At 42.0% G+C, this 25328-nt stretch overlaps 1 protein-coding gene across 4 annotated transcripts; it reads right to left on the reverse strand.

The window, feature by feature from the left end:
- LOC148128634 (vomeronasal type-2 receptor 26-like) lies at nucleotides 1–16850 on the reverse strand. 4 transcript variants are annotated; one of them, XM_087948680.1, is made up of 7 exons: nucleotides 16798–16850; nucleotides 13585–13805; nucleotides 13210–13448; nucleotides 12660–12948; nucleotides 4288–4500; nucleotides 2062–2188; nucleotides 1–1204 (listed from the first exon to the last, which is right to left on the reverse strand). In XM_087948680.1, the coding sequence occupies exons 3-7, from the start codon at nucleotides 13416–13418 to the stop codon at nucleotides 303–305; spliced, it is 1740 nt and encodes a 579-aa protein (XP_087804806.1). In that variant the 5' UTR covers nucleotides 13419–13448; nucleotides 13585–13805; nucleotides 16798–16850; the 3' UTR covers nucleotides 1–302. The 4 variants fall into 4 exon arrangements, with proteins under 4 accessions (XP_087804806.1, XP_087804808.1, XP_087804807.1 ...); XM_087948682.1 differs by lacking the exon at nucleotides 16798–16850 and adding an exon at nucleotides 16669–16791 and having other exon boundaries at nucleotides 13585–13791; XM_087948681.1 differs by lacking the exon at nucleotides 16798–16850 and adding an exon at nucleotides 16669–16791.
- Between the last annotated feature and the right edge of the window lie 8478 nt (nucleotides 16851–25328).

The raw sequence follows: 25328 nt of genomic DNA on the forward strand, positions 1-25328 counted from the left end.
ACCACCCTCCCATATGTTTAGCTGCTGTCAGTGGGAACAAGTGCGTCAATCATTTTTTATAAGGTATCATGTTCAGTAGCTGTTGCTGAACAGCTGAATTACTCTGAATTTTACAGTGGTCTCTTTAGCAATATTTATTGAGATGGGAGGGAACTGCAAGAATTCCAGTCATTCAACAATTCCCCATTTTGTAACATACAGATATCATTTTCTTTGACTCCTGCATACTATCAAAATGGAAATCAAATAAAAGAAACATTAACAATTCTTCCACTATCATAATGATGTTATATCTCATGTTTTTACATTTTTCTGGCTGTGAGATGCTCCTTTGTGTTCAGCTCTGGCCTCAGAAGGATAATGTAGCACTTGGGGATGAAGATGCAGCCCAGCAGACCAGCACTGGAGGCCAGGATGGAGAAGACCTGCACAGCCACCATGTGTTTCCCTTTGGTGCTCAGGTAGGTGGGCACAAAAGTCACCCAAACACTGCAGAAGACCAGCATGCTGAAGGTGATCAACTTGGCTTCATTGAAGGCCCCAGGCAGATTCCTGGCCAGGAAAGCCACCGTGAAGCAGATGGTAGCCAGGAAGCCCATGTAGCTGAGGGTGATGTAGAACATGACAACGGCCCCTTGGTTGCATTGCAGGATGATCTCTCCAGGCTGGGAGAGGAGGTCAGAGTCAGGGAAGGGGGGAGAAACTCCAAGCCAGATGGAGCAGATGATAACTTGGACACCAGAAGTAGACAGGATGATGGAGTTGGCCAAGCTCTTCCCCAACCATCTCTTCGCTCGGTTTCCTGGTTTTGTGGCCAGGAAAGCCAGCACTACCATGATGGTTTTGGCCAAGAGAGAAGAAACGGCAACTGAGAAGATGATGCTGAAGACCGTTTGTCGGAGAAGGCAGGTGGCTTTCCTTGGTTGACCAATGAAGAGAGAAGAAGACAAGAAGCAAAGCAGGAGGGAGACCAGGAGGATGTAGGAGAGGTCCCGGTTGTTGGCTTTGACAAGGGGAGTTTCTCGGTATTTAATGAAGACGATTAAAACAAGGCCTGTGGTTAGGAACAAGAATAGGGCAAAAGAAACCAGGATGATGCCCAGAAGTTCTTCATAAGACAGGAAGGTTATAATTTTGGGGATACATTGGACTCTTTTTTTATTTGGGAATTTATCATCCGGACATTTGGTGCATTTTTCTGTATCTGAGAAAAAAAACAACAACCCCATATTTCTTTGTCCATTGCATTTCAAAATATATTGTACATTCTTTGGGAACAAGTGATTATCAGGAGCATTTTCTGGGATGGATTTCTTAATATCTCCAGAGACAAAAAATAAGTGTATCACTTGTTAAAAAATATAGCTATGGTATATTTTTGACAGGATATGAAATTGAGGGAAGGCTTAGGACTTGAATGTTTTCTTTTGTAATGTTCAGAATATTGATAGGAACCTCCATTACTAAAGGAAAATAAGGAATCAATTAATCTTTTTAAAGAAACTTATCTTTCAGGTGGCAATTCTTGTCATACTTGCCTCAGAACAGGCTGACGGATCAAGTTACTGCTCCAAACAATTTGGAATGGCCTTTGGAGCAGTGGTGATACGGGTGCAGCCAGAAACAGGCATAACTGTCCATGCCACCATATTGTGCATCTCGTATATCAGCAATACCTTTTCAGTGTTCCTCAAAGGGAACCCATGTAGACTGCATTGCAATCCTCCTTTCAGGAGGTGGACCTAAAACAATTCCTCATGTTTTAAGAAACTCAGGTGTTCCTAGAGAAGTAAATGTGGAAGGAAGGATACATCCAAGCTAAAAAGAAGAAATATTTTCTCTGGCAGTAGTAAAGCCTGCCCAATCTGCCACAGCCACCTGTCTCTATCCAGCCCTTCCTTCACAGTCTTTTTGCTCTTCTGTTTAGATAAGAAATGGGGCATTTTGGAAATAAACCAGAAATCAGTTCAGCTTCAAAGTGTTTTTTAATTCATACTTTCATGACAATGCTCTGGATGGATCCAGTTCCACCAGGCCTTCCTTTCCTCTGGTGTCACCCACCTTTCTGAGTGGAGAAGGTCCCCTCCGGACAAGGAATGCAGTCATAGCAGCAAACTGGCTCTCCTTCTCGAGCCCTCTTGACAAATCCAGGATGACAACTTTCCACACATTCAGATTGAGGAAAGGACTGAGCAGAAAAGAAATAAGATTGCAAAGAAAATATGTGGAAAATGGAGGTAAAAATGGATATTAGACAAGTTACTAGCCTCTGGTCTTCACTTAAGTAAGTAAAATCTCTCACTATTTCCAAATGGTTGGAGATATAACTTCTGGAAGATTCTTCCATTAGTTCCTCTCTTTTGCTTTTGGCATCTCACATTGCCCCCCAAAAAAGGACTTTATTATATAGAAAATATTTTTATTTATTATTATAATAAATTTATTATTACCTTCTCACACTGCTCCATTTTGTGAACCACCTATGGTTTAGTATCTCCTTCAAACTGGTGAGAAACCCACAAGGGCTGGGGAATGTGTCACTAAGAGCTTCGGGTTTGTTTGCTCCTTGTGCCCAAACTAGCAAAGAAAAAAGGGAATTCTGTTGACCAGGGCCTGAATTCAGATGAATTTGAATCATGATTGGGTGGAGGTCCTTTTGGTCCCACTGGGAGAGAAGCTTCGTCCTGCTTGGGGAAAAGTGTCCCCTGAAAGGGCCGGTTCATAGTTGGGGAGGTTCTTAAAGAGACCCGACCTGGTCAGACTTATCCATGCCTCTCTTTTACACACACACACACACACACACACACACACACACACACACAAAGGGGGGGAGAGGGGGAAGACAGGGAAAGAGGCAGAATGAGAGAGAGATACAGAGAGATACAGAGAGGGGGAAGGAGAGAAAAAGACAGGGAAAGAGTGAAATAGAGGGAATGAGAGAAGAGGAAGAGAGAGACAAGAAAGGAAAGAGAAAGAAATAAAAGAGAGAAAGGAAGCAAAAGGAGGAAAATGGATAGACAAAGAAAGGGAGAGATGGAAGGACGGGACAAAGAAAGAAAAAGAAAGAAAGAGTTGGAGGGAGGAGAAAGTGAATGAGATATATGGATGGATAGATAAATACATGGAAGGAGGGAGGGAGGGAGGGAGAGAGAGAGAAAAAAGGAGAGGAAGGAAGCACACAAACCCTAGCTTCAGAAGACTCTTTGAAGCAGCACAGCAATCTAGGGCTGGGCTGCAAGGGATCTCGGAGGTCATCTAGTCCAACCCCCTGCTCCAGCAGGAGATCCTTACAGAATCAAAGAATATCAGGATCAGAAGGCTGTGTGCGTGTGTGTGTTTGTGTGTTTGTGTTTATGGTTGTCAAAACTCCAAAACCAGGTCAAGGAGCTCTGGGGAGATCAGTCATAAATTAGAACACTTGCTAAGCAACTGGCCATTAAGGGAGGACCACTTGTATTTGGTTTGCCAGTCACATGGCCACCTGGCCATACCCATCTGGTCACGTGACCATCAAGCCACACCCACAAATTAAGCCACGCCCACAGAACCGGTTGTTACAAAATTTGAATCCCAGCCCTAGATGGAACTGAGAAAAGATTTCAGCATTAAATGATAACCAGCCGTTTCCTTCCCATGACCCCATTAACACGCATTTCTCCCCTCTTCTCACACCCTTAATTTTAAGGTGTGATATCCGAACAATCTTGATAATTTCAGGTGAACTGAAAGCCTTGGAGCTGCTTCCTAGGAGCAGAAGGCCCATTGCTCCATCCCAGGGAGGGTGAAAGGGTGGCATGGAGAGCTCTGGCCAGGTCCGGCCTCCTTAAGAGCCTCCCAGATTATGAACCTGCCCCTTCAGGGGACACTTTTCCCCAAGCAGGACGAGAGGAAGCTTCTTTCCCCCAATGGGGCCAAAAGGACCTCCGTCCAATGACGATTCAATCCCATCCAATACAGTCCAAGCCTGGATTCAGGCCCCAGTCAGCAGAATTGCTGCCTTCGTTGCTATTCTGGGCACAAGGAGCAAACAACCAGAAGCTACTAGCGACACATTCCCCAGCCCTTGTGGGATTCTCACCCATTTGATGGTGACCCTTAATTGTACGTGGTCCACAAAATGGAACAATACTGATGCCTCCCAAGCAGCCTAATGGAAAAAATCTGGTTTCTACTGCTCAGATTCAATTCTTGGTGAAGGTCAACCACCTTTGGGGAATAGCATCAGCCCTCTTGAAATGGGACCTCAGGCTTTGGAAAATGGAGAGAAGACAACAAACTTTCTCCTACCTTGTTGAGCAACTTTAGCCATGAAAGAACATCTTTGTTGATATAAAGTCTCTGTCTTACAAAATACGCCACAGTCTCTTCCCTGGGATGATCCCTGGGAAGAACGAAGGAGCCCGAAATGAACAGATCTGCTGCTACCTCTCCATTTGGGTCCATGTAGAGTTCCTGGTTTGAAATATTGACAAACTCATTCTTCTCCAGGAAAGGATGGAACTAGAATGGGAACATGCAGCAATTTTAAAAGCAGAAAACTTTGTTTCTTATCCCAGACGCTTTTTCAATATTTAATCTTTCTTCTGTAGTTGTCTAATTTACAGACATGCTTCATTAGGAAAATGGGTGTTACCACTATCTTACAAGTGAAGGGAAAAAGTTCACAAAAATTTGTCGATCATATTTTGACAATATAGATTTAGACAAAATATAGTTGAAAAACAGAAAAAAGGAGATTTATGAACTCCCTGAAAGCAACAGGTTGGTTATCAGAAACACGGATTTCTGAAGAAGAAAATTGCCAGGGTAATCCTCTCCCAGGAAGCCCAGACAGGAAACCTGAGCTAGGCCCACTTCGCTGTAATGCTGCATAGACAGGATTTGGGGAGCCAGAAAGTACAAATCTCCCACCGACCCTTTTTTTATGCAGCTGTAGGTGTCCTCCTCTTATCTGCTTCTTCCCCAGGCAGAATCCCTCCTCCACCCCCCAAAAGTCATTCCCTCCTATCACTGCCCTTTCTAAATGGGTTGTAGGAAAGGTGGAGATATAACTTATGTGCTTTATGCAAGTCATCCTCACATATTATTTCATTTACTAAATATATTATGCTGATATAACTTGATCTCAGGAAAGAGTAACAAACAATTTTGTGATGTGATCAGAAACCCAGTTGTGAGGGGTGGATGGCATGATAATTAAGTGGATAAAAACTGATTTTAAAATGGGTCTTCCGGTTTGTCGGCTTCGCGAGCGGCAGGGATTCGCGAAGCTGCGCGATCCCTGCTGCGCTAGCCGCTTTTGGTGCTCCGATCCGGACGGGTCCGGAGCTAGGCTGCCCTGTAGGGGCAGCTGAAGATAGGGGGGATCCGGAGAGGGGTTTGGGGGTGTTGCAGACCCCCTCCCCGGCCGGCAGAACCCCCTTTTCCCAAGACGGTGCAGCGGCGGTCCGCAATGGCCGCCACAAAGAAGCTGGCAGCCGGGTAAGAATGCGCAGGAGGAAGTGGAGAAAGTTTTTGAAAGGAGAAAGTTTTTCTTGGTTCCCAGGACTCTAAGACATATTTAACAAAATTCCTGAAAAGTATGACTCTCTGAATGATACCTTCTAGAAGAGGAAAAAAGCGGCAGTTTGGTGGTGCTGAAAGGAAAGTTTACCCTCCTTCCCTACGGAATTAATAAGTGGATATTAAGAAACCTACTTTTTTTAGGTGAAAACTGGCTTTAAGTGATGAGTGGGAAGGGAGAGGACTAAAAAAAAAATATTTGTATGCTAAGACTTTGTTGGAGGAGATGCCTTAAGGATTTGAAGACTGAAATATATTGACTTTAAGAAACAGATTTGGACTTTCTTTTTCTCTGATTGATACTACCCCAGGAGGAGAAAGTGAGAACTCTGCCTTGGTTTGGACTGATTGATAACTTTGGGACTGTTTTATTTTTTCTTTGGAATATTCTGGTTGTTGTAAGAAGAAAGAAGGGGAAAAGAAAAGAAAAGATTTATAATGGCTCTTTCTATTGAGGATCTGAGAAAAGATTATGAGCAAGCAAAAAAAAAATGGTAAAGCTGGTTTGAAAGAAGCCTTCCTTTTTTTTAGAAATGGCGCTTATTAACTATCAACAAACATTACAACAGATGAAGACAGCAGAAGAAGAAGAAGGAGAGGAAGCCATTTTTAATGAATTTCAGAATTTGACCAAGAAAGAAGGAAGAGGGAAAGGAAGAGAAATAAAGGACTTAAGATTTAAAAAAATATTTAAGAAAGGGAAAAATAAGGTCCAAAATCAACATAATGATAGTAAACAAAAGGGAAAAGGAACACGACAGAGAAGGGAAGTCAGTAAGGCAGAGGCTAGAAGAAGGGGGGGGGGTAGAAAGGTTTGTTGGGAGAAGAAAGGAAGGGAAAAGGTGGAGAAAAATTACAAAGTTTTGAAACTAAATGGGAAAAATGGAATCTTTTTTAGGGATAAAGGTTAAAGTATAATTACTTTAAAAGAGATTTTGCAAGGTACATAAGATGATATTGTAGTATTGTATTAGAAATAGAAAACTTAAATGGTTTAAGAGTTGATAAGAGATTAAAATGTTGAAATGTTTAATAATGATTGGTTTTAAAATTAAATAATATGAGGGGAGGCTTAGAATACTGAGTTTTAATTAAAGAGCTTAATAAGATTATGGTATTGATGTTATTATAAAATTTTTATTATAGTATTTGTTTTTTTGGAAAAGGCAATGGGAATGTGATAAGATGTAATATTTAGATTTATTATTTAATTATGTATTTAATTATTTTGGATGTACTATTTAGATAGAATGTACCAAGCAGAATCTGATTGGGTATTCGGTATTGTTCTAAATGTTAATTTGATTAATTTAGGGGGGAGATAGAAAGGCGTCATACTCTGATTAGTGATTTCAGGAGAAACTTCTTTTTTTATATATAAGGAACGAGACAAAGGGACAATAAAGAATGGACAAAAGATACAAATATAATGATTTAAATTGGGATGATTAATTAAGATGGAATTGAGAAGAGTGAAATGTGTGGAGAAGTTAATATAGAGGACTTAGAATGGTAAAAAAAATGGGTAATGACATGTAAGATGAGCATGAACATAATTGAAGTCCATGAAGAAAGAGATACCTGGGGCCAGGTTACTTTCAAAAAAAGATTTTTTTTATGTTTTGTGTGTTGTGTGTATATGTTTTTTTGGGGGGGAGAATTAATAAAACCTTGCAGAAATATAGAATGAGAATAATGGTAACTAAGTCAGAAAGAAATAGATGAAATAATAATAATGAAATTGAATAAGAATAAAGAGAAGTAAAGAGAAATTGGATAAGAGGTTTTTGTATGTTTATATGGAAATGGTTTAAAACAGAATTATAGTCTATAAAACAAGATTTTATCTGACTTGTTAAATTTATAATGGAAAAAGGTTTAAGCATGTAATGGATAATGATGATTTGTGTGTTTTTGAAATTTAATAAAACTTGTTGTTTTTTTTTAAAAAAAACTGATTTTAAAATGGTACTCAAATAATCTTTAGTTTTTTTAATCTTTGTCATGAAAGTGGGAAGATACAACATTTTGTCGTTAAGTCATCAATTTTTCTATTTTGTCATTAATATAATAGGGTTGATAAATTGCTATTATACAAGATTGATACTAATTCTCAGGCAAATATACTTTTATGTTATTTAAACATTACCAACTTTACAGAAAAATATTTATGATTTCCTCCTAGAAACAACTGTATGACTAAAAAGCAATAGAAAACTATCTGGGTTTTAGGATGTGATAAATTATAGTATCTCATACAAAAACATTAATGATGCACTGGATGAAGGATTGTGCCAAGCTTGATAAGTATGTAAGGGACCCAGTTTGGTCTACTGGTTAAGCCCCCAAAGTAGAAAGCAAGAGGATGTGAGTTCAAGTCCCGCCTTGGTCATGAAACAGGCTGGGGGATTTGGGGCCAGTCTCTCAGCCCAACTCAACTCACAGGGTTGTTGTTGTGGGGAAAATGAACACACAACTACTCATTGGTACTCAGCCCCCGTGGCTTCTGCAGAGAAGGGCTTTTAAGGATGGGGGATGAGTTAGTGCACTTAGTGAACTCAAACAAGGTCTCAAAGATCTGGAAATCCAACAAGATGGGGCTGCTCTTCCCAAGAATGTTTATTTGAGCAGCCTTTAGAGCAACGAGATATTTATATCGAATAACTCTGCAAAGAGTCCAAAGGGAATTAACCTCCGAGAGCTGCAACGGAGTTCCCAGAGCCGTTTCAGGGAGCCGATACAAAGAAAGAGCGCCTGAGCTGAGACTGGGGCGCTGAGGACAAGGGGCCACTCGAACTGCAGCTCACGCAGAGGTGGTATTCAACCGGTTCTCAACGGCTTGGACGAACCGGTGGTCACCCCTGGTTGGCCACACCCCCGAACCGGGTCGCCCGCTTGTCCCAGTCGCTCTCCTAGCTTTCCCTACCACGTGGTGGCTGTGGGGCAGATCGGGCAGATGTCCCACAGCTGTTGCACATGCGCACTGTGTTTATCACCGCTACTCATGCAGTGCGCATGTGGAGCAGCCCTGGGACATCCGCCTGCCTGCCCTCTCTCCTGGATCACATTTTCTTCCTTCTCCCGGCGGATGCGCCTCTTCCAGCCTGGCCTGGCCAGCCAGCAGGGGAGTGGGCGGACGTCCCGGGTCTTCTCGCCCCCCTTGTCACGATATGCCTGCAGGAGCCCCTCAGGCCAGCTGAGCCGGGAGCCGCCATTCCCAGACTTCTACTCTCCCATGCTTGGTCAACGCCTCTTCACCTTGCCTGAAGCAGCTGCCCCTGCCCCTGCCCCTGGCCCTCCCTCACCTGGCCTGAGAAGGTAAGGGGGACGGTGGGGGATAGCGAAGAGGCCGGGTCCCTATCTTCCCCTCTCTCTTCCCTACTCTCTGTGTCTGTGTGTGTGTGTGTGAGACAGAGAGAGAGAGAGAGAGAGAGAAAGAGAGCGGGGGGGGGGCAAGAGAAGAAAGAAAGAAAAAGAAAGAAAGAGAGAGAGAAAGAAAGAGAGGGAGAATGGAGAAAGTGAATGAGATATATGGATGGATAGATAAATACATGGAAGGAAGGAGGGAGGGAGGGATAGAGAAAAAAAGGAGAGGAAGGAAGGACACAAACCCTGACTTCAGAAGACTCTTTGAAGTAGCAGAGCAATCTAGGGCTGCCATGCAATGAATCTCGGAGGTCATCTAGTCCAACGCCCTACTCCAGCAGGAGATCCTTACAGAATCAAAGAATAGCAGGGTTAGAAAGCTCTCTGTGTGTGTTTGTGAGTGAGTGTGTGAGTGTGTGTGTGTGCATGTGTGTTTGTGTGTTTGTGTTTATGGTTGTCAAAACTCCAAAAACAGGACAAGTAGCTCTGGGGAGATCAGTCATAAATTAGAGCACTTGTTAAGCAACCGGCCATTAAGCGAGGACCAATTGTATTTGGTTTGCCAGTCACATGGCCACAAAGCCAAGCCCACTCAGTCACATGGCCACAAAGCCACGCCAATCTGGTCACGTGACCACCAAGCCATGCCCACAAATTCAAGCCATGCCCACAGAACCAGTAGTAAAAAAATTTGAATCCCACCAGTGAGTTCACAGCCTGCTATGCGGCATCTCCTATCAGGACTCAGGGATTCACTTTGTGACGCCTCTCCTAATAAAATATCCAGGAAATACGGAACTCTTTTATGTGCAACTGCAGTTATCAGATCAGTACGAAGGACTTTCTCTGAATGGGACCAAATTCTGTTCTGCTGTAATGCAAAATTATGTATTTATTTATTTAGGACATTTATATTGCCACATATTCGCACATGACTCAGCACTAGGCAGACTCTAACTGCCCCTTGACTGTCATTTATTTTTATTTTTCTTTATTATTATTATTATTATTATTATTATTATTATTATTATTATTATTATTTGTAATGCTGGTTTCTGAATGTAATAAAAGTGGACTGGATGAAGGAGGAAGCTGTGTTGGAGACATTTGCCATCTTGAGTTATTTGTAAATAAATACATGTTTATGAAAACAATCTCAAAATCGTACTTGACTGCAACCTGAAACTGAGTCTTGAGAGAAGACAAGGAGGAGATTATGAGAGCAGCTTCTCCAACTTGCAAAATCTCTCAGTTGGACAAGGGAGGATTCAACACTCTTCCAATGACGGAAAGAGGTGTTGGGAGTTAAAACCCTTCTCATTCCTAGGAAAATAAAATATTTTAGGATATACTGAAAAGACACAATACATTTCCCTAAAAAGAAAAGTAGAAACTCAGAGAGGCTGAAACTCCGCCCCCTCCCACCTTTGCTAATGGACTCTGGCCTAGACCACTTATTTTACATAACAAAGATCAGGTAAAGCTATATAGGAATTGCCCAAAGCCATCACCATCATCCAGGCAGGCTCAACCAAGCCTGGGACTCAGAACAGCCTATAGAGTTGCCCCTGCATGACCGGATGGGAGTCTGACAACCAATTAGAATACAAGCTCCAATTCAAATCCCAACAGAGGGCATCAAACAGTTGCACTCTCAGCATCTCAGCCCTTCTTTCCTCAACCAAGGCATGTGCTCCTGTCCACCATTAAACCATCTTCCAAGCAGTCACCATGTTTCCAGCATCTTTCTTCCCCACTTGGAACTGAACCCAGAAGGAGATTTCTTCCAACAGAGGCTAGACAGAAACTTCAGATCTGCTTCCTGTTATTCCGGAGCGTCAGACAGGAGCAATTAGATGGTGCAAATCTCTTGACCATTTGCAGCACAAGAAGGTTGAGATGTTCCCCTCCTTCTCCTTTGGGTTCCTTCTCCAAAGGATCTCAGATTAATGGATCCCTATCGGGACCCCCCATACCTGCCATGACTGCAGCCTCGGAGCCCCCAATCTCTTTTCTTCCTCCTTCCTTCGCCTCCTCGATCTGGACGAATAAGCGGCATTCATGGCCTGGGCCAGAGTCTGAATGATACGGTACCACTGACGGTTAGTATTGATCCGTTTCCTGTTTGTTTTCTCCTGGGTCTCCAGTGGGGCTTTCTGGGTGCATCTTCTGCGGCCTTTGACAGAAAGGACGTGCTTGGAAAGGGAACAGTGAAAATAATGATCTTGAAACGGATCTTCCACAAAGAAATGGGGTTCAAAGGCAGCATCTGTTGGCCTTTTTTTGGACAGATAACCAAAACTCGAAATACTATGGATGTATTTGAGAGGTATGTGCTTCTGTATTGTATACAGTGCAAAATTTGTGAGGATCCAGACTTTCCCTTCAATGGGTCCTGGCAAATGCATAAGTGCTTCATGGAAAGGAAAAATTCTGTTCCAGATGGAAATAAATTCCATAAAGTGGACAAAGACGTTGATTTGTCTCCACTTAGAGAGGGCCTCCCTGAGGGGTGCTGTTTGTCCAGTTGTTTGTGAATCGTTCTGATATAACCACACAAATTCCATTCCTGACAAGCATCGGAGGGAAAGTCCTCATGAAATAATCTCCCTTTTCTGTGTCTGAAGCAAAGAGGCCAATCAGGGTCCATCTGAAATGGAGGAGCAGCTGGACAATTGCTGGGTATTGGAATCCTTCTTTGGGGAGCATCTGGTGGAAAAAGGGGAATCTCCTTTTATCACTCAGAGCCTCTGAAGGAATTCCAAGAGTGATCTGAAAAAAGTAATGAAGAATGCTGTGTTATAATGTGGTCCAGATCAACTCCAAAATATTACTTATTGACAAACCCAATTTTGTTTTGATGAATATATAAGAATAGTTTGTTCCTTAGTCATGGTTTAAAATATTTAAGACAGAATATTAACAAGATTGTATATAAAAATGGAATGAAAAATCATATTAAACAAAAAAAAAACAATAAAAATGCAATGTAAATTTCTGTGTCACCCATACAATTCCAACAATTAGATTCAAATTAGCAGATGTTAGATAAAATGTCTGGATCTAAGATATAGGGCTGTATTATATGCTATTTTTGAGTACTAAAACCTCTTTCTCAGCTTCTATATCCCAAATTCTTTGTGAAGCAATTTTTCGGCTTCTTCTCTAGATGTACAAGAGCACAACTGCTAACAGAAATTGACAGTTGCACAATCCAATAAGTTTTTAATTGAAATTTTGTCTGTTTTGGGACTATGTCTGTTTCATCACTTTAATTTTAACCCAATAATTATATACCCTGAATTTATACAAAGCAGAAATTGTGTAAATTAACAATTATCTATGAGGGCAGGAGCTGAACTCCTTTTATCCATCCCAAAGATGGATATCTTGGTCTGAATATTTTTTATACATAGACAGGACTATTGCCAACTTCATTCCAATTGGATAAGGCAGATATTATTGATATGTGGAAATGAACATGCTAATGGAGGACCTCAAAACCTGGATAGATTTTCAATAGTAGAATATTCAATAGAATATCCTCTAGGGACCTTATGGCTCTTCAGGTCTTTAATGGTGAACTTGGAGATGAACATAATAGACTAAAACATCGTTGATATGTTCCCTAATATTCTGAAAAGCTGCTCTTGAATTCTATGAAGATATTGGATCTGTTGTTCATCCCCACCACCCCACTCACCTTACCAGATAGAGAAAAACACACAAACCTGTGGGACTTTGTAGGTGCCTACAAACATTGACATCTGGATGGAGATGTCCCTGGAAGCTTCACCAATCAGAGCCAGGAGGTTGTCCTTCCTCCCACAGCCATAGTTGGGGACATTGGATTCTCCAGTAGAAAGAATGTCCAGCAAGGCATCTGAAGTGCGGAAGGTGCTTCCATAGTTGTCATGGATGTTGTAACCAAGGGTGAGATTGTGCAGGAGCTGGGAATTCTTGCTGACCATTTGAATACCAAAAATTGACATTAGGGTATCTGTTAGAGCAGAACTCTTCCTATTGAAAAACAATATTCATGTTATTATATTCAATAGCAACAACAAATGTTTTTAAAATATATAATCCTTCACAAACCCCCTAAGCCTTAGAGAAAACAAATCCAAATCGAAGACATAGCAGAGAGGCCATCTCACTACTTAAACAATTATCAAGGTGACCCAGGAGAGGAAACGGATCTTCAGGTTTTTAAACTACTCCTTATAGGCCAACATTGATCCAAATCAAATGATCAATTATCCATCACCCTGCATGACTTACGAAGAAGGTATAGGAGGGCTGTTGAAAGGCCACATTATAGGCGACACATATATTTCAGTTGTGACCACACCAATGAGATGGTCTCCAGGCCTGTAAAAGCTCCATGGATTGTACCCATCCTGGTGCTCCAAACTCAATGGGCATTTCCTTCTCAGCTTCCCACAGACTGATGGGGACACCAGCAGAAGCAGAAGCAGGAGGTCCATCATTCATGGCATTAATCAATCCACTTCCTGTTTCTAACACAAACAACAGGAACAGTTGGAAAAATTCAAAGACTCTGAGAAATGCCAGTGGCTTTCCTGATCTAAACAGAGAATCACTCAATTTCATCTGAAAAGGAGAGAAAGGTGCAATCAAGAGCAGAGCCTGCACCTGTCCCAAAACTTGGTCCCAGAGAGCTTCACCAAGGAATTTATCCTTTTCTGATACAAGATCCTTTGCATGTGGGTTCAGTCTAATGCCTGCATCAAAGTCAAAAACTGGAGATATAGCATCACAGATCTCAAAGGCCCAGATGGTCATAATTACAGTGAGAAGCAACTTCTCCTCTTGGGATCCTGAACTTTTTCTGGGCTCCATCTGCAGAGGAGAGGCTGGAATAAACCATGTTAGTAAAAATTACAGATATACCCCTGGGGTCACTGTTTTGTTGTGGTTGTGGTCCTTCCTCCCAGTCAGGGCAAGTCCAGAAAGTGATGCTGGGGAAGAGAATTCAGCACCCAGGGAATTGACTTCTGCTGTCCTTCAACATGGCCTTTTGTCTCCAGAGATTGCTGGGGAAGGTCACCCAGAGCTATGGAGTTTGGTGCCACTTCTAAGTTAATGCCATTTAACTGTAGCGTTGCCTGTCTTCTAATGACAATCTGCACCCTTGAACTCTGCCCAAGGTTAAGAGTAGACCCTGTTTGGAATTCTGTTTTATGTCATAATCCCATATATTGATCTTAATTGCAGCCAGTTTTAAAATTGCTTGTACCTGAAATGAAATTTCATTTCCCATCTTTTCTAGCAATATTAATTTTGAGATTAAAGCTCATTAAGAAGCTCTTGTGGACTAGATCATTGGGTAAACAGGGAGAAGATTATAGAATGGATGATTTTTTTATTTTTATTTTCTTGTCATTCCTGTGTTATCTTACCATGTTCCTATAATACACCAAGTTTCTTTTTATTTTGATTTTTCTTAGTTTTTTAAATAAAGAATGGACCGTAAGTTCTGCAAGTGCTATCTATCCATCCCTATCTTTCTATCTATCTATCTATCTATCTATCTATCTATCTATCTATCTATCTATCTATCTATCTATCTATCTATCCATATCTATCTCTATCTATCTCTATCTGTCATCTATCTATAACTACACATCCATATCTATCTATCTATCTATCTATCTATCTATCTATCTATCTATCTATCTATCTATCTATCTATCTATCTAATCTATCTATCTATCTATCCATATCTATCTCTATCTATCTCTATCTGTCATCTATCTATAACTACCCATCCATATCTACCTACCTACCTACCTACCTACCTACCTACCTATCTACCTACCGTGTTTCTCACAAAATAAGGCCAGGCCTTTTTTTTTTTTTTTTGACCCCTGAATAAATGGCTACGTCCGTCTTTTGGGGGTGACTCCCCCCCACCTAGAGGGGCCCATATGCACATACCTCTCCACGAGGCTGTTTCTATCGGCTGACAAAAGCTCCCCTGAAGGCCGAGTCCCCAGCCGCTTCGGGGCGAGTCATGGATGCCCGTGTCCCCTCACCTTTAGGCAGTGTCTTTCGGGCGATGGAAGCTCCCCAAGGGCAGTCACCAGCCACTTCGACCAGCCGGTAGAAGCGGTCTCGGGGCAAGCGCCCACGCACATTCCCCTCGTTGGGAGGCCGCTTCTATCAGCCGACCAAAGTGGCCGGTGACTGCCCTTGGGGAGCTTCCATCGCCCGAGAGACACTGCCTAAAGGCGAGGGGACATGGGCAGCCATGACTCGCCCTGAAGCGTCTGGGGACTCTGCCTTCGGGGAGCTTCTATCGGCTGATGTTCTCTCGGTAGATCAGGCTATTCTAACCTAGGCTACCTGCAGGGCTCTCCTAAAGGCAAGTTTTCTCCCCACCCACCCCCGCCCGTCCCCCCATTTCTCTTCACCTTGTGTAGTTCTAACGAACGATGTGAGAAATGGCGGGGAAAGGCATAGGCCTAAATTTTGGGAGTGGGGCTTAATTTCACCTCATGCCTAGAAATCATGCTGGGCCTATTGGTGGAGGCCCTATTGTTGGAGAAACACGGTATCTATCTATCTATCTATCTATCTATCTATCTATCTATCTATCTATATCTATCATCTATCTATCTATCTAAATATCTACCCATCCATCCATCCATCCATTCAATTTACTGGCCACCCATCTTATCACAGGGAAACCCTACAAAGATGGCGGTGATGCCCACAGTGTGGTGGATGGTGCAACCTAATTTCTAGCGACAGGATTTCTGGAGATCTGGTGGCTCTTCCCCTGTTGTGGGGATCTTCTATTTGCGGGGGGAGGGACCCCTCTGACCTTCCCAATTTCTGGGGCTGGGACTTTCTATCTCAAAAAAGGTGCTGTTGGAACTCCTTTGTTCCTGGTTTATTGGCATCCGTTGTTCAGGGAGGATGTTTCTTCACTGGGGGAGACATTAATATGGACTTCTTGGCCCAGAAGGGGAACCGGGGGGCTGAGTGGGAGGGGGAACTCAAGGGACAGGCAGGCCCACCCTGGCAGGGAGCAGCAGAGGAAGGCCCGTATCCCAGGTCCACTGCTTGGAAGTTCTCCCCCTGAACCTCACTCAGATTCTGATCTCAGGGCCTGCAGACCAGATCCTGGGTGGCTCCGGGTTCAAGCTGTGGCTTTTCAGGGCCTGGTTGATGTGCAATGAGACTCTCTTCTCCTCCAGGAGGTTCCCAGCCATGTCTGACCGAAGCCGGGTGAGGCCCAGAGGGGAGGAAGCCCACCCCAACTTCTGGGTTTGTCCCAGGGAGACCCCAGAGGAGGGAGGAGGGGGGCTATGGTCATCCAGGGTTTCTCACCGGCCTTGAGGAGGCTCCATGTAGACCTCTGGCTTCTCTCAGGGGGGCTGCGAGGACCCCAGCCTGGTCAAGCATGTTGTGTGAATGGGGTCCTCGCCAGAAGAAAAGGGTCCCCAATACAGGTAGTCCTCAACTTATGACCACAACTGAGCCCAACATTTCTGTTGTTAAGTGAGACATCCATCAAGTGAGTTTTGCCCCATTTGATGGGCTTTCTTGCCACAGTCATTAAATGAATCATTGCAGTTGATAAGTTAGGAACCCGGTCATTAAGTGAATTTGGCTTCCCCATTGACTTTGCTTGTCAGAAGGTTGTAAAAGGGGATCACAATGGCCCTGGGATGTTGGTCCCATTATAAACATGAAACTGTGGCCAAGCACCTGAATTCTGATCCCTGCATTTGATGCTGCAAAGGTCATTAATTGTGAAAAATGGTCCTAAGTTCCATTTCTCAGTGCAGTTGTAACTTGGATCGGTCACTAAATGAATGGTTGGGAGTCGAGGCCTGCCTGTGTATCTCCTCTTGATCAGCTTCTCTTCCAGGAATTCATCTTCTTCCGAGTTTATTTATTTATTTATTTGATTTGCCAATTGTTTACAAGATAATAAGTATAAGTGTATACATAGTTGTGAATACATGAAATGGGTACATATAAGAAAAATAAAAGAAGAATAAGAGAAACAATAGGACAGGGACGGTAGGCACGTTGGTGCGCTTATGCACGCCCCCTACAGACCTCTTAGGAAAGGGGTGAGGTCAATAGTAGACAGTCTAAGGTTAAAGTTTTTGGGGTTTGGGGAAGAAACTACAGAGTCGGGTAGAGCAGGGATCCCCAACCTTTTCGACGCCGCGGCCCGGTTCCGGCGTCAGCTGGGCGCCGCGGCCCAGTTCCGGCGTCAGCTGGGCGCCGCCATCTTTTTGACGAAAAATCACTTCCGGTGACGTCACGGAAGTGATTTTTCGTCAAAAATGGCGGCGCCAGCGCTTCGGGTGAGCTTTTCGGGAAAAATGGCTTTCTACCGGAAAAGCTCACCGAAGCGCTGGCGCCGCCATCTTTTTGACGAAAAATTGCTTTTTTACCAAAAAGATGGCGGCGCCCAGCAACCAGCGGCCCGGTAAGTCTTGTTCCGCAGCCCGGTACCGGTCCGCGGACCGGCGGTTGGGGACCCCTGGGGTAGAGTATTCCAGACATTGACCACTCTATTGCTGAAGTCGTATTTCCTGCAATCAAGTTTGGTGCGGTTAACTTTGAGTTTGTATCTATTGTGTTCTCTTGTGTTGTTATGGTTGAAGCTGAAGTATTCATTGACAGGTAGGACATTGCAATGTATGATTTTATATACCATGCTTAAATCAGACCGAAGACGGCGTAGTTCAAGGTTTTCCAGTTCTAGAAGTTCAAGTCTGGTGGCATAAGGTATTCTACAACGAGTAGAGGAGTGGAGAACTCTTCTTGTGAAATATTTCCGGACTTTCTCAATTGTGCTAGTATCCGATACGTAATGTGGGTTCCAGACTGATGAACTGTATTCGAGTATTGGTCTAGCAAATGTTTTGTATGCTCTGGTTAGTAGTGTGATATTACCAGAGAAAAAGCTACGTAGAATTAGGTTAACAACTCTTAATGCCTTTTTGGCTATGTAGTTGCAGTGGGCTCTAGCACTTAGATCATTAGAGGTGAGTATTCCAAGGTCCTTTACAGAGCTTGGGTCATCAACAATATCTTGACTATTCAGCTTGTATTTTATTTTCTGATTTTTTTTGCCAATATGTAAGACAGAGCATTTATTTGTTGAGATTTGAAGTTGCCATTTGTTTGACCATTCTGATACATAGTCAAGATCTTTTTGTAGGGTAGCAGTATTGTCTGTGGTATTGAACAGCTTTACATCATCAGCGAAGAGAACGCAATTGCTCTTAATATGATCACAGAGGTCGTTTATGTAGAGTATGAAGAGAGTTGGTCCTAGAACACTGCCTTGGGGAACACCACTATTGACAGGTACTGGATTTGATAGGACGCTCCCGATTTTGACCATTTGTTGTCTGTTTGACAGGAATGCTTCTATCTAGTTATTCAGTTGTCCAGAGATACCATAGGATTTTATTTTTAGGAGTAGTTTGTCATGTACCACTGAATCAAAGGCTTTACAGAAGTCTATGTAGATTGCGTCTATTACTTTGCCCTGGTCGAGTTGTGTCGTCCATATGTTTTTGCAGTGTAAGAGTTGCAGATTACAGGATAGTTTTTTTCTGAAACCAAATTGTTTATTGGAGAGTAGGTTATTTGTCTCTAAGTGGAGGATGATGGATTGGTTAATAATTGATTCCATGACTTTACAGGTGACGCAGCATAAGGAGATTGGCCTGTAATTTTCAACTAGGCTTGGGTCTCCCTTTTTGAAGATGGGGATGACTGTGGCTTGTGACCATAGGTTAGGCAAGGAGCTGGTCCTGAAAGATTTTTCAAAGATTATGCTTAGAGGTTTGGCTATGGCAGTGGATAGCTTTTTTAAGAAGTAGGCACATATTCCATCCGGTCCAATAGATAGAGATGGTTTTAGATTGCGTAGTGCTTTTTCGACATTGTCTTCTGTGAAATCGATATGTATTAGATCATTGTTGTTATCTGTGGTACGGCTAGGAAATACTGGGCATGATCCATTGCTGTTTACAAATACTGAGCCGAAGAATGTGTTAAAGATGTTGGCTTTAATGGTGTCGTCGTTGCAGACTTTACCATCAGGTCCTATCAAGGGAGGGATGGACCTTGAGTCTTTTAGTTTGTTGTTTACAAAATTGTAAAAAGCACGGGTGGAATTGGTGCTCAGAAGGTTTTCCTCTTGTTTAATGTGATAATTGGTGCATTCGGTCTTTATCTGGTGGCATAAATTTTTGTATCGGCTTTTGAAATTGGCAACGTGACCAGATTTGTTTTTCCGCCAGAGTGATCTATTTTTGGATTGAAGTTTCCTTATTGTTATGGGTAATCTGCTTTTTTGTTTTGTTTTGGGAGTTGTTGTTGGTACATATAGTTTGATGACTCTTTTGACTTCAAGTAAAAATATGTTGTAATGGTCTTCAACAGTATTGCATCCAGTGAATAGAGATTGCCAATCAAGGGATGAGAGATCGTTGTCTATAAGATCATAGTTGCCTTTTTTGAAGTTACAATTGGGGATTGCATCATTGTGGTGATTTTTGTGTGGACGTATGTTGAGACAAAAGTCAATCATATTGTGGTCACTGCTGGAAAAGGGTTCTTTAGTTTGTAATCCGTAAATTAAATTCAAACTATTGCAGAAGATGAGATCGAGGCAGTTGTTTAGTCTAGTGTTGTTGGTTACTAGTTGTTCCAGTCCCAGATTTGTAATAGCATTGTAGAAGGTTGTGTGTATGATTTCAGTTGTACAATCATTTAGGGTCCAGTCAATATGAGGTAGATTGAAATCACCAAGAAAGATAAAAGGGTATGGGCAGGATGCAGCCCATGTTAGTAATGTATTTAGCTTGTTTACATGTTCGATGTCATAATCAGGTGCTCTGTAACATAGTAAGAATTGAATTGTGATATTTAAGGATAGTTCACAGATGATGGTCTCAGGAAGAGCAAGCTGCTGGGTAACTTGGATATTTTTTAGATGTAAGGATTTTTTATAGAAGATAGCAACACCACCTCCTCGACGATTTTCACGATCTGATCGGTAAACATGATAGTCTCTTACTGTGGTAATGGAGTCGGGGAGAGATGCATTGAGCCATGTTTCACAGACAAATATAATGTCGAAGTTAGCCATATTTAGTAGGATGAGAAATTCAGGTATTTTATTCACGAGGATTCTTGCATTGAGTAGTTTGCATTTAAGGCCGGCAGTAGTTGGAATTGAGGTAGTTGGGGGCATGCATGCCTAGTCTTGGGTGATGGTGGATCGGTTGAGGTAGGGTTGTGGTTGAGAGTAAAAGCTGAGTATTGGGTTGTGTGGCTTACTTTTGATACAGTCAGCATGGTAGTCAATGTACAGGTCCTTCTCTCCATTGTCTAGACGGTTTTTGAGTTCAATGTGGAGTACACGGGAGCGGGCACGTTGCTGTATGGTTAGGTCAGGGCGACAACGGAGGTTCTTATGGTTGGTGTTGGTTTTGGTAGTGAGTTTATAGTATAAATGAATTTACGTTTGCTTGATTCATTTTTGCAAATGACTCTGCACAGGCGAGGGGCCACAGAGCCGTCACTGTTATTGAGCTCTCGGCCAATGCGTGAAATGTCAAGTATTTCATCAGCGGAGATGGTTGATGCTTGATAATCCCTGATGATGTTTCGGACAGTTGTGATGTCATCATTGTTATTGGTGACCTCTAGACCAAATAAGATGGCGTTTGGATGTTTCCGTTCACGCTCAACAGCTTCTCTGATGAGGATTGGGATATCAATATTTGTCTGGGTTGTGTTTATTTGTGGATTGGGTTTTGGATTGGGTTGTGGTTGTTGGGTAGAGATGTGGTTTGTAGCGTTGTTTCTTTTTTTTTCAAGGTTGGATATTCTTTCTTTTACGGCGTCCAGGGATGCTACTATGGTTTCAATGGTATCAATTCTTTCCAACAGATCCAGTTTGGGTTTGCATGATTTGCAGTAATATGGAAACTCATTGGATGATTCCAGGTATTGAATAAATTGCTTGGTTAATCCCAAGCAGTCATGATGAGTGTATTTCTTACACAGAGAACATTTGATGGAGTTTTCATTATCCTCTAGATTTTTGTAGCATTTAAGGCATGTGCAGGAGTCTTGTGGTTCATTGGTGGGGATTATGTTCTCTTTAGGTTGTGGTTTGGCATTGGATTTTATTTTTGGCATGGTAAGATAGTATGTTGATTGAATTAATTAAAGAAACAGTGTTAGGTAATCTATATAGCTAATATCACACCAACCACTCAATTGCAGTAATCTCTCTAGTCAGATAATATTTCAGGGCAACAATCAGCCTAATCAATTAAATATTCTAAACACTAATCAATTAATTACACTAATCATTAATCACACTGTTCATTTAAATTCACTAAATCATTGATTTTACTATTCAATTAAATTACATGAATCTTGATCTTTTCAACTAGTCAGTAATCACACTATTTGCACTAAACACTCTAGTCACACTAATCAATTAGGACCATAAATCAATTGAACCATTAATAAAATATTTTATAGAAATTGATTATCTAACCGTTGATATAGGTGATGAGGTAGAAAAGTTGTAAGTTTTGAGGTAATGAGTTAATCAGTGTTTGATTAAAGTAATGAGGTAGTATTAAGAGTCTGCAAGGAAAGGGTTAATGCTGTTGTTGACTGAGAGGAAATTATTGCTCTTTGTAATAGTAGATTGCTATTACTCTGTAAACAGAAGACTGTAATACGATGCTCAGAGGGTTTTTGAAATAGTGTAAACCTTTCGTAAGCTGTTCAAGTTGAGTAGTAGAAGAAAATACAGTCACGTGGCTTGGGTTAACTTATCCGATCTGTCATTTACTTCCAACTAAATCTGGTAGTAATTCCAGATCATTAATCACAGCTATTTTCCTCCTTAGAGTTCCACTTTCCAAGGAAAATTCCACTGCAGAAAATGTTTACCGATCAGATCGTGAAAATCGTCGAGGAGGTGGTGTTGCTATATTCTATAAAAAATCCTTACATCTAAAAAATATCCAAGTTACCCAGCAGCTTGCTCTTCCTGAGACCATCATCTGTGAACTATCCTTAAATATCACAATTCGATTCTTACTATGTTACAGAGCACCTGATTATGACATCGAACATGTAAACAAGCTAAATACATTACTAACATGGGCTGCATCCTGCCCATACCCTTTTATCTTTCTTGGTGATTTCAATCTACCTCATATTGACTGGACCCTAAATGATTGTACAACTGAAATCATACACACAACCTTCTACAATGCTATTACAAATCTGGGACTGGAACAACTAGTAACCAACAACACTAGACTAAACAACTGCCTCGATCTCATCTTCTGCAATAGTTTGAATTTAATTTACGGAATACAAACTAAAGAACCCTTTTCCAGTAGTGACCACAATATGATTGACTTTTGTCTCAACATACGTCCACACAAAAATCACCACAATGATGTAATCCCCAATTGTAACTTCAAAAAAGGCAACTATGATCTTATACACAACTATCTCTCATCCCTTGATTGGCAATCTCTATTCACTGGATGCAATACTGTTGAAGACCATTACAACATATTTTTACTTGAAGTCAAAAGAGTCATCAAACTATATGTAACAACAACAACTCCCAAAACAAAACAAAAAGCAGATTACCCATATCAATAAGGAAACTTCAATCCAAAAAGAGATCACTCTGGCGGAAAAACAAATCTGGTCACGCTACAATTTCAAAACCGATACAAAAATTTATGCCACCAGATAAAGACCGAATGCACCAATTATCACATTAAACAAGAGGAAAACCTTCTAAGCACCAATTCCACCCGTGCTTTTACAATTTTGTAAACAACAAACTAAAAACTCAAGGTCCATCCCTCCCTTGATAGGACCTGATGGTAAAGACTGCAACGACGACACCATTAAAGCCAACATCTTTAACACATTCTTCGGCTCAGTATTTGTAAACAGCAATGGATCATGCCCAGTATTTCCTAGCCGTACCACAGATAACAACAATGATCTAATACATATCGATTTCAAAGAAGACAATGTTGAAAAAGCACTATGCAATCTAAAACCATCTCTATCTATTGGACCGGATGGAATATGTGCCTACTTCTTAAAAAAGCTATCCACTGCCATAGCCAAACCTCTAAGCATAATCTTTGAAAAATCTTTCAGGACCAGCTCCTTGCCTAACCTATGGTCACAAGCCACAGTCATCCCCATCTTCAAAAAGGGAGACCCAAGCCTAGTTGAAAATTACAGGCCAATCTCCTTATGCTGCGTCACCTGTAAAGTCATGGAATCAATTATTAACCAATCCATCATCCTCCACTTAGAGTCAAACAACCTACTCTCCAATAAACAATTTGGTTTCAGAAAAACTATCCTGTAATCTGCAACTCTTACACTGCAAAAACATATGGACGACACAACTCAACCAGGGCAAAGCAATTGACGCAATCTACATAGACTTCTGTAAAGCCTTTGATTCAGTGGTACATGACAAACTACTCCTAAAAATAAAATCCTATGGTATCTCTGGACAACTGAATAACTGGATAGAAGCATTCCTGTCAAACAGACAACAAATGGTCAAAATCGGGAGCGTCCTATCAAATCCAGTACCTGTCAATAGTGGTGTTCCCCAAGGCAGTGTTCTAGGACCAACTCTCTTCATACTCTACATAAACGACCTCTGTGATCATATTAAGAGCAATTGCGTTCTCTTCGCTGATGATGTAAAGCTGTTCAATACCACAGACAATACTGCTACCCTACAAAAAGATCTTGACTATGTATCAGAATGGTCAAACAAATGACAACTTCAAATCTCAACAAATAAATGCTCTGTCTTACATATTGGCAAAAAAAATCAGAAAATAAAATACAAGCTGAATAGTCAAGATCTTGTTGATGACCCAAGCTCTGTAAAGGACCTTGGAATACTCACCTCTAATGATCTAAGTGCTAGAGCCCACTGCAACTACATAGCCAAAAAGGCATTAAGAGTTGTTAACCTAATCCTACGTAGCTTTTTCTCTGGTAATATCACACTACTAACCAGAGCATACAAAACATTTGCTAGACCAATACTTGAATACAGTTCATCAGTCTGGAACCCACATTATGTATCTGATATTAGCACAATTGAGAAAGTCCAGAAATATTTCACAAGAAGAGTTCTCCACTCCTCTACTCGTTGTAGAATACCTTATGCCACCAGACTTGAAATTCTAGAACTAGAAAACCTTGAATTACGCCGTCTTCGGTCTGACTTAAGCATGGTATATAAAATCATACATTGCAATGTCCTACCTGTCAATGAATACTTCAGCTTCAACCATAACAACACAAGAGCACACAATAGATACAAACTCAAAGTAAACCGCACCAAACTTGATTGCAGGAAATACGACTTCAGCAATAGAGTGGTCAATGTCTGGAATACTCTACCTGACTCTGTAGTTTCTTCCCCAAACCCCAAAAACTTTAACCTTAGACTGTCTACTATTGACCTCACCCCTTTCCTAAGAGGCCTGTAGGGGCGTGCATAAGCGCACCAACGTGCCTACCATCCCTGTCCTATTGTTTCTCTTATTCTTTTATTTTTCTTATATGTACCCATTTCATGTATTCACAACTATGTATACATTTATACTTATTATCTTGTAAACAATTGGCAAATCAAATAAATAAATAAATAAATAAATAAATAAATAAATAAATAAATAAATAAATAAATAAATAAATAAATAAATAAAGGGAGCTGCCATGACAGGGGCGACCACCAGGAGGCTCCTTCCGCCGGCAGCGCAGTCCGGGCAGCCTGCGAGCTTCAGAAGGGAAGTGGGCATGCGCGCCTGCTTCTTGCCCGCTCTGCTTCTCTCCCTCGCCAGCCTGATGGGAAGGCTCCCGGGGGAGGCGAAGGCTTCATTTCCCCCACCCTTTGCACCCCGGACCTCCCCAGCCACACCCGGACCCCAGGAGGTTGCAAATGGGTCTGGTGGGGAGGAGGCTCCCCAGGAAGGGGGTCCCTCCAGAGGGCAGCCTGCAATTGGGGGAAGAGGCAGCGCACCCCCAAAAAAATACCCTTTAATCTGGAGGGTTTTTCTCCCTAAAGAGATCCCAGATCACTGTGGTCGGCTGGAGAGAGGAAAGGATCTCCTCAACCACAAGGGAAGCTTCTCTCTGTCTGGAGGGGGCTGAAGGGGGTCCCTGCCATGCCAGCCCCAGGGGGGGAGAGAGGGGGTCGTAGGGCAGCAGAGGGGGGAAGTCCCACTGGGAAAGGGGCCTGGGGGCTCTGGCCCAGCCTCAGGACAAGCAGCCCCCAGGAAGGAGGAAGC

The sequence above is a fragment of the Notechis scutatus genome, unplaced genomic scaffold (genome assembly GCF_049901735.1).
Source record: "Notechis scutatus isolate UNSWTSFEM ecotype Mainland unplaced genomic scaffold, rNotScu1.2 NSCUCTG43, whole genome shotgun sequence".
NCBI lineage: Eukaryota > Metazoa > Chordata > Lepidosauria > Squamata > Elapidae > Notechis > Notechis scutatus.

Excerpts from the sequence above, each read along its gene's own strand:
- LOC148128634 (XM_087948679.1), bottom strand. The coding sequence starts at position 11,495 with ATGGAATTTGTGTGGTTATATCAGAACGATTCACAAACAACTGGACAA. Across the intron at positions 4,501-10,904 it reads CGAGGCTGCAGTCATGGCAG|TTCCATCCTTTCCTGGAGAA; the intron begins GTATGGGGGGTC and ends TTCCCATTCTAG. Across the intron at positions 1,205-2,061 it reads GACCTTCTCCACTCAGAAAG|ATACAGAAAAATGCACCAAA; the intron begins GTGGGTGACACC and ends TTTTTTTCTCAG.